The 17,263-nt window shown below is 44.7% G+C and overlaps 1 protein-coding gene across 10 annotated transcripts in view; it reads left to right on the top strand.

Moving 5' to 3' along the window:
- The window catches only part of NSMCE2 (NSE2 (MMS21) homolog, SMC5-SMC6 complex SUMO ligase), a 239,178-nt gene extending 223,795 nt beyond the window's left edge, over positions 1-15,383 (top strand). For all 10 annotated transcript variants that reach the window (XM_021088938.2, XM_085021702.1, XM_021088935.2 and 7 more), the window contains 3 exons: positions 6,640-6,740; positions 7,132-7,238; positions 15,039-15,383. In XM_021088938.2, the coding sequence (XP_020944597.1) occupies positions 6,640-6,740; positions 7,132-7,238; positions 15,039-15,156 (326 nt within the window). In that variant the 3' untranslated portion in view covers positions 15,157-15,383. The remainder of the gene's footprint in view (positions 1-6,639; positions 6,741-7,131; positions 7,239-15,038) is intronic.
- The last annotated feature ends 1,880 nt before the right edge of the window (positions 15,384-17,263 follow it).

The following is a 17,263-nucleotide window of genomic DNA, read 5'->3' as shown; positions in this document are numbered from 1 at the left end:
TATATCCTTGTGGAAAAAGGCGCCCACTCCTGCCTTGTTGGATGAAGCACTTTTCTAATGAAATGTTTACTGAACACCTACCACTACATGCCAAGGACATTTTAGGATCTGGGAAACACCTCGAATAAGACAATGAAGTCCCTGCTTTCCTGGAAGGGAACAAGGGACGGGGAAGAAAGAAGTGAGGGAAACAGACACAAAAGTAGCACCTACAGACACGTGCTGTGCAGAGTCACAGCAGAACCATGGGGTCGGGGGAGAGGGGATGCCCACGTGTCCCCCTCAGCCTGGGACGTCAGCGAAGCACTCTCCAAAGCGATAGCTTTTAAACCAGCTTTGTACCGTAAGAAGGGACAGGACAAGCGACGATGGAAGAAAGAACATTCCCTCAGGGTTTGTGTGGAGACTGAGAGGCAAGAAAGAGCTTGTCGTGTTCCAGAAGCAGAGAAAGGGCCAGTGTGATGGCAGCACAGTGGGGGAGAAGGGGGCCTTTCAGAAGGGCTGGCTGACAGCTTCTTCCCTGTGAGAAGCAGGCAGCTGGGGGGTGTTGGCCCCTGTGGAGGCAGGGTTTCTAGTTAGGAGGCTGCTAAAGAGGTCTGGGCAGGAGGCCACAGTGGTTTGGACTAAGAGCTCGTAGAAATCAAGAGAAGGAGTTCCCCTCGTGGCTCAGTGGAAACATATTTGATGAGTATCCATGAGCTGAAAGTTTGATCCCTGGCCTCGTTCAGTGGGTTTAGGATCCGGCATTGTCATGAGCTCTAGTGTAGGTCGAAGATGTAGCTCGGATCCCAGGTTGCTGTGGCTCTGGCGTAGGCCGGCAGCTACAGCCTCTGATTCGACCCCTAGCCTGGGAACCTCCATATGCCGCAGGTACGGCCATAAAAGACAAAAAAAAAAAAAAAAAAAGAAGAAGAAGAAGAAGAGAAGAGATGCTAGATTTAGATTGAGGGAGTGTAGTTTAGGAGGAATGAAGGGAAAGGAATGATTGAGAATGATTCACTATTACATTTGGAATGGATAAGCAAGGAGCTCACAGGTACAGCACAGGGAACTATATCCAGTCACTTGGGATAGCACATGATAGAAGAAAAAGAATGAGAAAAAGAATGTATAGATATGTATGTATGACTGGGTCACTTTGCTATACAGCAGAAATTGACAGAACACTGTAATTTTTTTTTTTTTTTTTTGGTCTTTTTGCCTTTCCTAGGGCCGCTGCCACATATGGGGGTTCCCAGGCTAGGGGTCTAATCGGAGCTGTAGCCGCCAGCCTACACCAGAGCGACAGCAACAATGGCAACTCGGGATCCGAGCCACATCTGCGACCTACACCACACCTCACAGCAATGCCAGATCCTTAACCCACTGAGCAAGGCCAGGGATCGAACCCGTAACCTCATGGTTCCTAGTCGGATTCGTTAACCACTGAGCCACAACGGGAACTCCGAACACTATAAATGGACAGAATCAACTATAATAAAAAATGTTTTAAATATAAAATGTTAAAAAGTCTACCAAAAAAAAATCAAGAATGATTCCAAAAGTTTGGGCTTGAGCAACTAGGAGAAGGATGACGGGGATGAGGAAACTAAAGGCGGAGCTACCTAGCTATTCTCTGACAGTCATCACTGACTAACCGTGAACCCGCAGCTTGGGGTTCAATAAATGCCCTCGCTAACCCCTGACTTTACATCACTAGGGAACAGTCTAGACTTTTAGAAATCTCTGATTCGCTACCTAATTATTACTACAAACATTTTCATGTTTTCTCCATTTGGTTTTTATTTTATGACGTCAGGATAAGCCCATTCAAGTTCCTCAGTGCTGATACAGCGCTCGTGAGAGCTCCTTAAATGTTAGTTCCCACCCAGCTTCCTCCTCGGCCCTGTGCTTGGGTGCCCTGGGTCCCGGCACGGATGGAAGGTGTGGGCCAGCCATCTGCCCATCCGGTCGGAAGTTGGCAGCTGGTGCTTATACTTCTGACAGTGTGCCTCGTGAATGCATATGGAAGACTGTGACTCATCTTCTTGTCTTTCTCTTTTTAAGCAGAACATTTTTGAGATCTCTTTAATAGCAACGAAACTGAGTTACTCCACTTATTTTATTATTATTATGCTGATATTTCCTACCTTTGCCTTAAAATATTGCAGGGGCCTCAAGTTTTCTTGTCTGTGTGGTGAGAATAACAATGGAGTTGTTCTGGAGTTCCCGTCATGGCACAGCAGAAATGAATCTGACTCGTATCCATGAGGATATGGGTTCGATCCCTGGCCTCATTCAGTGGGTTAAGGATCCAACATTGCCAGGAGCTGTGGTGTAGGTTGCAGATGCAGCTCAGATCCTGCATTGCTGTGGCTGTGGTGTAGGCCGGCAGCAGTAGCTCCAATTGGACCCCTAGCCTGGGAATTTCCCTATGCCACGGATGCAGCCCTAAAAAGCAAAGCAAAGCAAAGAAAAAAACAGTGGGTCTTTTGTGAGAATTAAATGAACAGATGTATATAAAGTGGTTAGCAGAGTAGCTGCTATGTTGCATGCAGTACATTCGAGGTATTATTATTAATAAAATACTAACGTTGGGGAAGGAGGGGTGGCTCCCAGATCCAGCTGGTTTTAGTATTTGAATTAACCAGGACAAAATCCAGAGCCGTACATTGACTTATTAAATCCCCACGTGACTGTGGACAAAACCTATAATGTCTTTGGATCTCCTTTTTCTCAAGTAAATGAGAGAATTAGGATAAATAATCTCAATTTTAGAGTTTGTGTGATTCTAGTAGATGATCGATATTTTTTCTCCAATCTTCCTTTAGCCGACTTATCAAAAAGTTTTGTCTTTCTTGTGTAAATTGGTGTAAGTGACATTTACTGCCAGATGTGACCTTTTGTTTCAGCCCACTGTCGAATCCCGACGTTAATATCACTTTCTATAAATATAGATTTCGGGTGAGGAAACGTTCTAGCTCAAGAGACGCTGAGCTACTGAGCCTCTTTCTCTTTTTAGCCTCTCGGTCCGTGGGCCATTACTCACTCTTGGCACTCTTCCCCGGTCTCGCTGCTGTCACCTTCCTCTGTCGTGATTGCTGCTGTCGAGAGCCACCTACAGCTTCTAAGTTCCCCACCCAGCCTTCCCTAGTGGTCGGCATTGCAGTTGTGTTTTCTTGCTTCCTCTACCTTTTGAAATTTAAAAATAGAAAATACAATTTTAAAAAACCGAAAACAAACCCACAGTCTTTCACATTAGCTGAACTCTGTTATTCCTCCAGCAGATTGTCTGGTGAATTCTGCAGTATAACAGTCAGAAATCTGTGATGGGTTCAGAATAAGCCCTGTAAGGAATGGACACAAAGAGATCCTTTTCTTTTGACTGTCAGACCCACAATCAGAAATGGGAAGCAGCAGCCCCCAGGAGGAGGCTTTGGAAAGGGAATCAGAGAATCAGAACAGCTCCCGGCTCTGCTCCTTGGCTTTGTTGTCTTCACCTGTCTGACTTTCCCGAGCCATTCCGTGGAATCATTAGGTTGATAAGAGAACTCTTGTAGGAGTGTGACTCTTGTGCTATTAATACCAAAGACAGGTCCTGGGAAGCACAAAAGCCCTTTAGAGAGCTGAGGAAAATTATTTTAGAAGGCCCAACTCACATCACAGCAAACATACTGTGGCAACCTCCACGTTAAATACAGTTTTATTGCTGGCAAAACTTTTTGAAGATATTTTTACAATTTTGCTTTGGAAAAAGGCTGGCTACAAGTCAGGGATTTAACTTAGAATTAATTTCTCAGCAATGAGCATAATTGGGAATTATTAAATTAAAACCTAAATCCAGCTTACATGTTGCTTCCAAATGAAATTTTTTTTTTTTTTTTTTCTTTTTTGGCCACCCCAGGGCACATAGAGTTCCCAGGCCAGGGAGCAGATCCTAACCGTAGCTGCAACCCAAGCCGAAGCTGTGGCAACACCAGATCCTTAACCTACTGCTCTGGGCCGGGCATCGAACCCACATCTCAGGGCTCCCAATTCACTGTTGATCTCGTTGTTGCGCCACTGTGGGAACTCTGCCAATGAGATATTCTTGATTACCAAATCAACAATTAAGGAGGTTAACCCAGCATTACATTTTGTAGACCTTTAGCATTTATTAATTTGTTTGTAGTTAATCTGTTTTGAAGCATATAAATGGTTTTTCAAGATCTCAGACACTTTTATAGCCCTTGAAAAGCTGAAAGGCACCGGGCACCACACCCTGATGACCAAGGGTTAAAAATGCTCTGTCTGGGATATCCTAAACTCTGAGGGCTTCACCCCTGCCTTCTTGAGGGAACTGATTTCTTAAGGGAGCTGATTTGGGATCTGGGAAAATACAATGAGCTCACATATAAATAGCACTAGTTACTAAAACAAAGTGAACCCCCCCCACCAAAAAAAAAAAAAAAAGTAATGAGGGGCAGAATTCAGCCATTAGTTTACTGGGTGACCTTGACCAAGTGCTCTGTGGCCCTTTCCCTGCCCCCAGTGGTACTTTTCCAGCAGATACTTCGTCTGGTCGAGGTAGAAGCCCAGGGCCAGCAGTTCCAGGAACAAAAAGATGTGCAGAACATCTGACCTTAAGGCTTTTCCCTCATAGGTTAAAAGCGAGATACTTTTAGAGTTCCTGTTGTGGCTTAGTTACAAAACCAGCTATATCCATGAGGACGAGGGTTCGATTCCTGGCCTCACTCAGTGGGTTAAGGATCCGGCATTGCCGTGAGCTGTGGTGTAAGTTGAAGACATGGCTCAGATCTGGGATAGCTGTGGCTGTGGCATAGGCTGGCAGCTGCAGCTTCAATTCAACCCCTAGCCTGGGAACTTCCATATGCAGAGGGTGCAGCCCTAAAAAGCAAAAAAAAAAAAAAAAAAAATCGAGGCACTTTTTAATGTCTGTATCATCGGGGAAGGAAGAGAGAGGGGGAAGGACTCCACTGTCAACCCTTGTGTTTAAAACACTATTGATCTTGGATTTCTGTGCAAAATGACAAGCCCCGCCCCTCTTTCTCCAGAAAGAAAGGCTTTCATATGAGACTCTCTCAGCACCCCATTCAAAAGGCGTCTATTTTCTAGTTTGCCTCGGTGAGGGGCAGAGGTCGTGAAGAAAACATAGGTTTCAGAATCCACTAAGTTCTATTCAAAGCCAGCCCTGTCCTTTGCTCAGCAGTTCTCAAAGTGTGGCCCAGGGACCCCTCTGGTTTTCTGAGGTCAGAACTGTTCCTAATAATACTAAGATGTCATTTGCCCTTTTCACTGTCTTTTTGTAAAAGAATTTTTCCAGAGGCTACATAATGTGATATCCTATACAGATACCAACATCCAACTGTCTTGCATTAAGCCACACGTTAAAGATAGTTTCAAAAATGTAAAACGACACCACTTTTTTTTTTTCTTTTTTTAAATTTTTTTTTTAATCTTAGGGCTGCACCTGCAGCATGTGGAAGTTCCCAGGCTAGGGGTTGAATTGAAGCTGCAGCTGCCAGCCTGTGCCACAGCCACAGCAACACCAGATCTGAGCCGTGTTTGTGACGCCAGATCCTTTACCTACTGATAGAGGCCAGGGATCGAACCTACATCCTCATAGATACTAGTTGGGGTTCTTAACCCACTGAGCCACAGTGGGAACTCCAACAAGGCCACTCTTAGGTCTACCTCTTTTTTTTCATTCTGGAATATATAATTACTTTTTTTTTTTTTTTTTTTGCTTTTTAGGGCCTCACCAGTGGCATATGGAAGTTTCCAGGCTAGGGGTTGAATCAGAGCTACAGCTGTTGGCCTACACACAGCCACAGCAATGTGGGATCTGAGCCAAATCTTTGACCTACACCGAAGCTCATGGCCATATCCTTAATCCACTGAGCGAGGCCAGGGAGCAAACCCAGGTTCTTATGGATACTAGTTGGAGTTCATTTCCACTGCACCATAGCAGGAACTCCGAAAATATAATTACTTTTAATTTCTTACACATCATTTACGTTAACATGAACTGGGGTTGTTGTTTTTAAATGAAGTAATAAATACATATTTTAAAAATTCCTCAGTCTCAATGTCTAATGTGGCAGATCTTGATAGATTAATAAACCCCACGTTTTAAAAGCTGATTGACAGCCTCAGTAATTTCCAAAAGTATTAAAGGGTTCTAAGACCAAAAAGTCTGAGACTCCCCACTCTGTTCAACAGTAATTACCATTTATTGAATGTGTCTTTGTGTCAGGAGCTGTGCAAAGCACACTAAATTCTTCACCTCTTCATCTCTGCAAACAAAGTTATAAAGTAAGGGCTTTAAAAAAAAAGACCTTACTAGCCCAAGGTCTCACAGCTGGAAGTGACAAGTTAACCAAGTCCTTCTGACATCAAAGCCACCTTCTTGATTAGCAAACAGCACTCCCTCACAAATTTATTCTCTGTAATTTTGAGAAAGTTCTTTCTCTGCTCCAAGTCTGCTTCCTTAAACACAGGCAGGGTCCCATCTCCCCTGCAGGAGAGTTAGTATGCATCAAAGCGCCTAGCACAGGGCTAACACCAGAGACCCTGGGACCCCGTGAGCCCTCATCCCACCCCATCCTGCCCTTGGCTCTCAGCCCAGGAAGACTCAGCAATGTCCCTCTTTCCCTCCAGATGGTCTTCAAGCAGACAGAGAAGCCGATGGCACGGAAGGAGTTGATGAAGATATGATTGTGACCCAAAGCCAGACCAACTTCATCTGCCCCATTACACAGGTACCGTTCTCGCCTCCTTTCCCTGAACGAAAAAGCAGTTCACAGAGGCAAAACGTTCCGGTTTGCTTTCTGACTCCATTTCACACCTAGAGTCGTGGAGGGAGGAAAGAGAGGTGATGAGCATGGAAGCAGGCACCTGGGAAAGTTTTCGGTGGATCATGCCCGAATTTATTCCCTTGATCCCACGGATCAAGGGGCATTGGTGCCCCTGGTCCCCCTGCATTTTCTCTGTGGCCACCTGCCCTGAGAGTTATCTAGAGCCGTGAGATTGGGAGGTTACACCTCGGAAGTCCCAGGTCTAGGAAAAAAAACAGCGCCAGGTAATTGGTGGAGAAGTTACTGGAAGCTGATCATTATCATTCCTGAAAGCCTAACGTCTCCTTGATTGCAGTTGGAAATGAAGAAGCCAGTGAAAAATAAAGTGTGTGGCCACACCTATGAAGAGGAAGCCATTGTTCGCATGATTGAGTCCAAGCACAAGCGGAAGAAAAAGGCCTGGTGAGTTGCTTCGGGAAGGGAAGTGGCGCCTTCCCGGGGCTGGCCAGTCAGAGGTGGGGGGTTCATGCCGGAGGAAAAGGTACTTGAGCGTCTACCCTGAAGTCCATTCACCTCCCAGAGGAATTGCGTAAACACGGAAGCTAGCTTTCAGAAAAAGCAATCCAGGAGGGAAAAAATTAGTAATCTGTTTGGGAAGAAGCTGAAAGAGCTTCAACCACACCTTCAAAACAGGAGAAGAAGGGCTTGGATGCAGTTTTCATCGTTAGATAACAGGAGTTTTCATGAATGGGCGCTACACCCTGAAAAAAATAAAGACCTGTGATACTGAGAGATTTCTTTTCCCCTTTCTATATGCGTTTACCCAAACCAGAAGGAATGGTTAAACAAACGAAGACTGCATCCTGCAATGCAGGTGATTTGTTTAAAAAATATTAAGTCATCAGAGTTCCCATTGCAGCTCAGCAGGTTAAGAACCTGACATAGGTGTCCATGGGGATGCGAGTTCGATCCCTGGCCTCACTTAGTGGGTTAAGGACCTGGCCTTGCTGCAAGCTGTGACATAGTTTGCAGATGCAGCTCGGATCTGACGTCACTGTGGTTGTGATGTAGGCTGGCAGCTGCAGCTCTAATTCAACACCTAGTCTGGGAACTTCCCCATGCTGCAGGTGCAGCCATAAAAAGGAAAAAGAAAAGAAAAAAGAAAAAAATTTAAGTCATCATTCTAAGATAAGAATTTGTATCCATTGGTCTCCATGATCAAGATTTAATTGTCTGGGGAAAACCTTTCATGTCTTTAATTACTTACATAACTTCCCAAACGGTTGAAGTAAATTCATGAATGACTTCCATGAGAAAAAAAACATTTTAATTGGAGTGTTTGGAGACTCATATATATTTCTACCCCTTCCCCCCCCCCCCACACACACACACACATACGCACACGCATGCACACTCCACCACGACCCTGGAAGACCATGGCTCTGTTCCTATAATAACATGGAAGCCTGAGTTGGCTAGACTGGCTTTGACTTGGTTGGCATTTCTTGTGCTCTTATCACAGATTTGTCGAAGGAATGGAATTGCAGGTGTGACCAGTTCTCAATGGACTTCTGATAACAGTCCCTTTGATGTGTGGCTTGCTCCTCCATCGCCCAGAAATTTGCTGGTCCAAACCTAGAACTGGAATTCCCCACCACTCCTCATCTGGGTGTGGACTTAGAGATAGGGTATTTGAGACCGTAGGTATCTTGATGGTCATTCAGTCAAGTAATTTGCCCTGTTTATTCTAGAAGAACTGCCTAATGGTTGCAAAATCGAGATTGTTCAAGTACATTTTTATCTGTTTCAAGTTTCCAGCTTAGAGCTGAGATGTCATCATTCCCTAGGGAACCTTCCATTTTCCCTGGAAACATAATTTTCTTTGTTTCTGGGCTTCTAAGCTGCTCGCTTCTACTAAATTTTTTTCTCTGTTTCCGAAAAACAAGATTTTAATTTGTTAACGTAATTGCTAAGAATAGGTTTTCCCAGAGAGTTCTATTTCACAGCTCTTCTTCCTTAAAGTTTGTGATATTCTTCTCCAGTCAAATTTGAAAAGGGCAGGTGCTGATACAAAGCTTATTGCTCCCAAGTCCCAAGATAGGTGGGAGTGACTCCCCAAAGAGGTTTGCATTGAAAATGCATCTTCTTTTATATATATATATATATATAATGATTTTTATTTTTTCTATTATAGTTGGTTTACCGTGTTCTATCAATTTTCTACTGTACAGCATGGTGACCCAGTTATACATACATGTATAGATTCTTTTTTCTCACATTATCATGTCCCATCATAAGCGACTAGACATAGTTCCCAGGGCTACACAGCAGGAGCTCATTGCTTATCCATTTGAAAATGCATCTTCTTAATTACATACTCTGACTTTCTAATGTCCTTTGCCTTTTTGGAATTGTAAATGGTATTTGGAAGCACTTGAATAGCACCTGTCATTTGGAAAAGTTGGGTATTTTTCTGTCATACTTCTGTAATTTGGGTACAAGTTCCACAAACTCCGCAGATTCTCATAGCTTAGTAATAGTTAAATCCAAGTCGAGGAAGTCTGGGAGGTTTACAGTGAAGGTAGTATTCTTGCCGGGCTCTGAAAAATGAGAAGGATTTCAGAGAATGATAAGGAGGAGTCAGTCCTTCTAACCAAGAGGCTCACCCCCTGCATTCAGACTCTGTTCCACTTGGTGGGTAGTAGGTACAGCTGCAGTTATTGTTTGTTGGAGGCTGATTAGAAAGATGCTCTGGCCAACAGCAATAGAGGATGGTGTAAATTCATCTATTCTATAGTCATTGTAGAGGGCGTTGAATGTCATGGTTTCTTTAGTTTTCTCAGCTATAAAGTGATGCTAATAGTTGTAATTGCCTCACTGGTATGTTTGACCTTTGAATGAGATACACGTAAAGCACTTCAGGTACCTGTCACATGGTAGGTAGACATTATCCCACCCTCTTCCTCATCATTCTTAGCCCCGTTGTTCTGGAGCCCTGAGAGAACATGGCAGGGTTTCGAGGGAGTAAGGCGAGCCAACCTGGGTTTTAGGAAGTCACACCAATAGCAATTCAAGGGATGGATTAATAAAGGCATGAGGTGAAGGAAGACGCCAGGTAGGATGCCTTGCAGGAGACGAAGTGGTATTTCCTAATGAGAAGTTGGATTGAGACAAGAGTCAGGTAGAAGGGAGTGAGAAGGAAAATGATGGTGGAGATACAGTTGACAGCATCTGGTAACCAAAATTGCAGGGAGCGAGTTGAAGGATGACTGACCTTTCTAAACTGGGTGTCTAGAGGCGTGGTGATGTGACAAGCGAGCAGAGAGGGAATAAGAGAGAAACACATGAAGGAAGTTTGGGTCATGCTCATAAACAAGTTTGAGGTCCTGGCAATACAGCCGTTTGCAAGTATCCAGGAGGTGCAGAAAATGTGGGTATTTGAATTCAGGAGAAAGCTCTGAGGCTACAGACCCACTCCTCTGCCAGCACAAATGTAGCTCTAGACCGGATGGGACAGCCCACTGAAAGCCCCAAGACGGGGACGTTGGCTAGGCTGAGCCATGCTGCCAACGTGATATAGACCCACAGAAAAGCATGGCGCTCATTAATGAAAGAGCAGCCGGGGGAAGAAGACTCCAGCCAGGCAGTCTAACACCGCCAGGAGGAAGGGGACAGGAGCCGAGAGTACCACAGGAGCCAGCGGGGAGTTGGGAGGTCCTTGAAGACCAGGTACATTGCATTTGGCCACAGGGTAGAATCCAGGGCCTCTTCAAAACCTACTCCAGAGGTTCCTGATTAAAAATGAATTAGTGTCATTCCCCAGGATGCATGTTAGGGCGATGAGCAGTTCTGGGTTCCCTTTGTTTAAAAACGGCTGTGACACATCCACTTTGAGAACCCTCAGTTCTTCCTCGTGGTTGCTTCCGATGATATTTTGTTAGACAGGAGTTCCAGGCACACTGCATTACTGGGCGCTGACTCCATGTTCCTGTCTGTGTTTGGGTCTCTTAGAAGACCTGTCTCCACTGGCTTAAGTCAGAATAAAAGTGTTGGGACTTTAGCCCTAACTAAATAAATACAGTCGTTAGAATAATTTCCTAAAGCACGTCACTTACTAACCGGGCTGTTTATTATCTTATTAATAAAGCTGCCCTATGGTTCTCATATTATAAGATATTTCCAGTTATCCACAGCCAGTGCTTTCCTTTTTTTGGTTTAAGATTGGGAAGCACCCTAACAAACAGTCGAGTTTAAGAGCATGGAGAGTAAAGTTCAGTTGAACAGAAATGTGTCGTCAGACAGCAGGACTCCACCATCGTGCTCGGAGTCCCTGTTTAAACTGTTTACCAACAAGTCAGTTGACCTCTCAGAGCCTCCATTTCTTCATCTGCAAAGTGGAAATAGCAACAGCATCTCACAGAATTTCATGATCCAAGGAACAGTGGGGAATTCCAGTCTAGGTCTGGACCAGCAAGTTTCTTGGCAGTGGAGAAGCAAACCACTTAGGAGAAAGCTCTTTTGAGACTACAGAGCGTTGAGCAAATAGCAGTCGGGTTACTGAGGTCGAGACCGTTCATGTTTTTATTACTCACCTCACTGCTTAGCGACACATTATTTTAGACTCAGAGGATGTAGGGTAGCATTACTCTGTGTGTAGGTATGATGGGAATCTGTCCCACTCGGATTTCCAGAGGTAGCTATAGTCCTGCGTTCTAGAACTTTCTAGAACTGGGTTGAACCTTGGAATTCTTGGAGCCCAGGTCCAGGAGCTCTTAGACTCAGAATCCTGTACTTTTGAACTGATGCTGAGACCAAGGTCCCCTACAGCCTGAGGGACCCCTAAGACCTTGGGTCCCTTTGTTCAGCAGACACATGCTTGATCGCTGCTGCGGTGGAATGTTCTGCCCTGTCGGTGACCCGAGTTCAGGACCCAGCCTCTCCTTCCAGGCCTCTGGGTCTGACTCCTGCAAGCAATGACGTGAGAGCTTAAGACTGGGTATTGCCACACCTGTCTTGCTCACCGGGATGTCGCGGGGATTAATGCCCAGATGCTTATAGAGAGTGTTCTTTCTCGAGAAGAGGAGTGCCCTGATTCAGTATCATGTCATTAGGATCTGGTCTTAGCCTCTTCAGTTTAGAAACTTGTGTTTGTTTATTTGAGACGGGGTGAGAAACAGGGTTCTCTCCCAGCCCCTGCATCAACCTCTCCTCCAGGCCTCGCCCCCACGCTCCCTCGGTGCCCCTGAGCCTGTGTCCGTGTCCCCCCGGCATTGTCCGAGGGGCTGGTGGCTCTTCTCCACAAGGTTCTTGAGAACAGATGTTGTGTGCTAGAGCAGGAACCGTTTGTGGTAGCACCTGAGTGAGTCCCTGGACCCTTGTCCCATGTCCTGCTTATTTCTCAGGACAAGCCTATGCTCTGCCTTCACAGAGGAGGAAACTGAGGCCCATTAATGAAGTCACTCACCCAGAGTGTCACAGCCAGAGGTTAGAGCCCAGGTTCTTTTCACTCTGGAGCCTGTATTTGAGTCATTAGGCCGTTGGCTCCCCTTGGGACAGCTTTTCGGTTAATGCCTCTGTCCCCAGAGTCGATCCGCCAAGTGAGCTCAGACCTCTTGGCCTGACACTGGTTCCATCCCACTGAGATAATCTGCAACTGATCGGTGTGGTTAATCCCATCACGCATTCTCAGAATGCTCTCATTTACTGACTGAAACCACTGATGTCATCAGGAAGTCCTCCCCACCTCACTCTCCACTTCCCTAAAACAGCTTATTCACTGTCTGGCTATTGGTGCTAAAGACTGTGTTCTGTGGAGGTGGGGGCGGGGGGGGGGGCACAGTCAGAGACGATGATCTGCGAGTCGATAAGCCTTAGCTGAGGGTCATCCCAGCAACCGACTTCGAGGTGCATTTCCGCTTCACGGAAGTTGAGGTCATGAACGGTGCCTCTTCCAAAGTCAGGAAAGTGTCCCTGTCCTTCTTATAATTGCATCTTATTTACTTTCACACTGAAAGAAGAATCCACTTTGAGACAGCAGGATGTTTGGAACAGGCGTCAAACACCTCGAACGCAAAGCCAAATCATCAGAACCATGCACGCTTGCATCGTCTTTCATAGGATCACCTTCCGTTAGTCATATTGTAACACCTACCCCTGATCATAGGAGGTCATTTCAGTATTTTAAAAATAAATAATGTTAGCAAACATATTATTCATTCCATTGAGTAAATGCCCCTCTAATATCAAGCTACCTTGGTCCAGAAATCAAGACCAAGAAAAAGATTCTCTTTTGTGTTGACCTGCTGAGCTTTCCACTGCTGAGCTCCCATGATCAGCTTTCTTCCCCTTCTGGTGTGTAGCTTTGGTCTTGTATTTGTTGTTTTTGATCTTAATATACTTGTGCTTTTTGGAGAGTTGTCTCAGATCACTGGGCTGGAGCTCTGTGTGGGGCAGGAAAACTATATTTGTATTTCACAGTTGGACGCTTAGAACCTAGCACAGGGCCAATCACATAAAAGAGTCAAATGATGCATTGAATGTGCACATGTCTGTGCTGGAGGTGTGCAAGCTACGGGCAGATCAGCAACTTTAATCCTGATCGTGAAGACCCGTGGTCAGGAAACAAGTGATAATCGTAGGAGATGGTGAAGGGAATGAATGTCATGGAGAATGGTGTTGCCTGGAGCCCTGGGAAATTTGGATTCTGTCCCTATTTTAAATCTGAGGACACAGAGGCTCCAGAAGGTAAAGTGAGTTGTCTATGGTCTTGTAACTGTAAGTAGGCGCTCCACTCAACCAAAGTCTGGTTCATGTTGAGAAGAAATCAGGTGACTTCATCCAACCCTCTGCCTTCAGAGGAGACCACATCTAAACAGAACCATGACTCACCCACTGATTTCTTCAGCCACAGCTTTTCCCCTGAGTCCCCATCACCCCACTCAGTCTCTCCACCGAGAGGACTGACCAGTGAGCATTTCAGAGAGAACATAAAGCAACAGGGACTCCTGATTCCATCCCAACCTGGATTCCCAGTTGTTTCCATGGAGACAAGGGGTGCCACCAGTCTCCCTTCAGCTCCAGCCAAACTCTTTGAACGAAGGTCATCCCTTTCCTTTACCCTCCACGTTCAAGTCCTTCAGCAAGTCCCACAGCTCCTACTTCCGGTTGTGTCCGGAAGCCGATCACTGCTACACCCTCATCCAAGCTCTCCCTCCTCTCTTCCCAGCTTCGCCTCTGCCCGTGTTCCCCATTAAGCAGCCAGAGACATGTTTTCCAAACTTAAGCCAAATCCCCTCCCTCTGCTGTCTCCACTCCTCCACTCTTTTCCTAGTTGAAATAAAATCCAAAGCCCCACACGCCCTCCAACCAAATCTCCAGATGCCCCTCTCCTTGCCCTGGGCATTCCAGCCACACTGACCTTGCTCTACTCCTGGGCACCAAACAGCTCCTTCCTTGGCTTATACACGTGCTGCTGCCTCAGCCCAGGCCGCATGCAGCCCTTTTTCTTGATAAGAGCTTCTCGGTGAGCCTTGCCTTGACCCCAGCTGGATAAGCCTCAGCCCACACTCTCTCCCTTGACCCTGCTTTTTAGCCTTTGTAGCACTTAATGCCACCTGATCCCACAGCAAGCATCTCTTTGGTGACTTAGCAGTGATCTCTCTCCCCCACTGGAAAGTGAGCTCCATGAAGTGGGCCTCGCCTGTGCCCCCAGGACTGGGCGGGCACTTGGTGAACCAATGAATGAGTGCACATCAGTCCTGACTTTTAAAATGTGCTCCTTTTTGGGTAAAATGTCCTCAAATGTTATTCAGCCATCGAAAAGAATGAAATTTTGCCATTTACAGCAACATGGATGGACTTGGAGGGCATTATGCTAGGTGCAGGAAGTCAGAGAAAGACACATACTGTATGATTGCACTTATCCGAGGAATCTAAAAAATACAACATACTGGTGAATAAAAAAAAAAAAGCGGACTCACCAGAGGCAGAACAGTTACAGAGAACAAACCAGTGGTTACCAGTGGGGAGAGGGAAGGAGGAGGGGCAAGAGAGGAGTAGGAGGAAAGGGGGGGTGTTATGGGATTATATGAAATCATCTATGCGAAACTGTCAAAAATGGTAAAACACTATAGAATTTAAAGACCCTTTCACTCAATTAAAAAAAAAGAAGCCCTCACTTAAATTCTTGCACACGTGTGAAGGAGGTTTATGCCGAAGGCATTGCAGTGAAGCAGCCTGACTTGGTTTTCTCACCTTTCACAGTTGCCCCAAAATTGGCTGTAGCCACACAGACGTGAGATTGTCTGATCTCATCCAGGATGAGGCTCTGAGAAGGGCGATTGAGAGCCACCACAAGAAAAAACATCGTCAGTCCGACTAGGAAAAGCCACCTGCCTGCAGGAAACTCCGCAGCCTACCTCCGACCCCAGACATCTGTAGAGGGCAATGCTTGTCAAAGCACTTTGACTGGCTGCATAGCATACTTTGGGGTAAAATTGAAGGTTTTCGTGTATTTGAAAACATTTTTCTATGTTCCAATAAAAATCCAAGCATATTATATTGTTTATTTTTAAGTGTTCTGTACTTTTAAATAAAACTTTGATTATCTGCGTGTGTCCTATCTGTGCGCCTCCCGAGGTGTAAATTGCTCCAGCAGTGCAGGTGGGGTGGTGCCAGGCATCTCTAGTTCTAATCCTTCAGACTGTTTTTTTTATTATTATTATTATTGTTTTAACAACAACAACAAAAAGTCTTGCAGGAGATGTTTGAATTGAAAACACACAGAGACATCCCAATCGCAAGCATTTTCTATCAAAATAGTAGAGAACAGCATGAGGGGTAAAGCAAAGCCAGTTTCCCGATTTGTATTTACTTTGTATCTTGACAGTTCCAAATATGTAAATGCTTTTATTTGTCATTCTGACGGGCACAGAATGCTCCAGTAGCTGGCTTATCAGTGCGATGATAATTGATGCCATAATGGAAATTTTGCTGCAGCCTTCTGACAGCCCAAAGCATCGTCGGAAGTAACCACATCCTGACTGTTCTCTGCCTTGCTCCGTGGCTCTTGGCAAGTGGCTTCAGCCCCTTGGGCTTGGGGGTCTTCAGCCACGAAATAAAGATCCTGAATAAGATTTTCTGTTCTGCACAGAAGTCTGCTGACGTAGGACCAGCAGGGTCTTTAAATTGAATATTATTCATTATTTGTATAAAAACTGCTAATGTATTAAAAGTCTCCATAGTGGCCTTTTATCAACTAGAATAATCAATTAAACCAAAAAAGCATACCCTGACTACACTAGAAATGGCTAACATTTATTGAACACTTACTGTGTACCAGGTGCTGTTCTAAGCACTTTACATATATATTAAATCCTATAATTTTCATAGCCTGATGAGAGACATTTATTAGTCCCACTTTACAGATAAGAAAATCGAGGTGCAGAGACACGAAGTGATCCGTGGAAAGTCATAGAGCTAGTAAGCCACTGAGCAGGGATGGGAACTTAGGACATCTGATCCCAGAGTCTGGATTCTTGATCGCATGCTCTCCTCCTTATTGATTTATTCAGAATCTAAAAATATATTCCAAGTCCACATTTAAAAACTGAACCTTTTGTAAATCAACTTGCCTATATATACATGTGTATGCAAAAAAAAAATTTTTTTAAAAGCTCACTAAAATGCAGGAAATAGGGAGTTCCCGTTGTGGCTCAGAGGTAAAGGATCTGACTAGTATCCAGAAGACACACGTTCGATCCCTGGCCTTGCTCTGTGGGTTAAGGATCCAGCATTGCTGTGAGCTGTGGTATAGGTCACAGATGAGGCTCGGATCTAGCGTTGCTGTGGCTGTGGTATAGGCTGGAAGCTACAGCTCCGATTTGACCCCTAGCCTGGGAACTTGTATATGCTGTGGTGTGACCCTAAAAAAGCTAAAAAGCTAAAAATTTTTTAATTTATAAAAAAAAATAATAATAATAAAATTCAGAAAATGCTGCATTTGACATCTAAGAGGCAGTAAAGGCCATGAAATAATAACATATATTTGAATTTAAAAACATGGTCTAAAATAGTGGAATTGATTTTGAAAGCATTTTCATGGAATTCAGAAAGGGGTATGACATTCAGTTGTCAACAAAATAATTTCGAATTTCTTAAGATGCTTTATCTGAATCAGACTTCCTGAGGAAATGATTATGTTTAAGCCAGAACAAACATACTTTTCATGGAATGTGGTTCTTTTGTGAAATGATTCAGTTTCCTAAACAGATAGAGACAAGCATGAAATGCTTGCCCCAGGTTGGATTTGCATTTTCCCCAACTCTGCAAAGAGCATTCCAGAATCAGTTAGAAAAATGCAAATACCATTCTACTATGGAAAAGGTATCTTAGTTTCCTGTGTCTTTTTTCTTTCTTTAGTCTTCAGAAACATTATTTGTCCAGCCAATTAGAGGATTTGAAGTATTACACAAAACTTATTTTTATCT

Source organism: Sus scrofa, chromosome 4, assembly GCF_054392235.1.
Source record: "Sus scrofa isolate SSC_HxYL_T2T_F1_AM1 chromosome 4, Sscrofa_HxYL_maternal_Yorkshire_Landrace_v2.0, whole genome shotgun sequence".
NCBI lineage: Eukaryota > Metazoa > Chordata > Mammalia > Artiodactyla > Suidae > Sus > Sus scrofa.
Note: the sequence above shows the minus strand (reverse complement) of the source record. Positions and strands in the feature narration are given on the sequence as shown.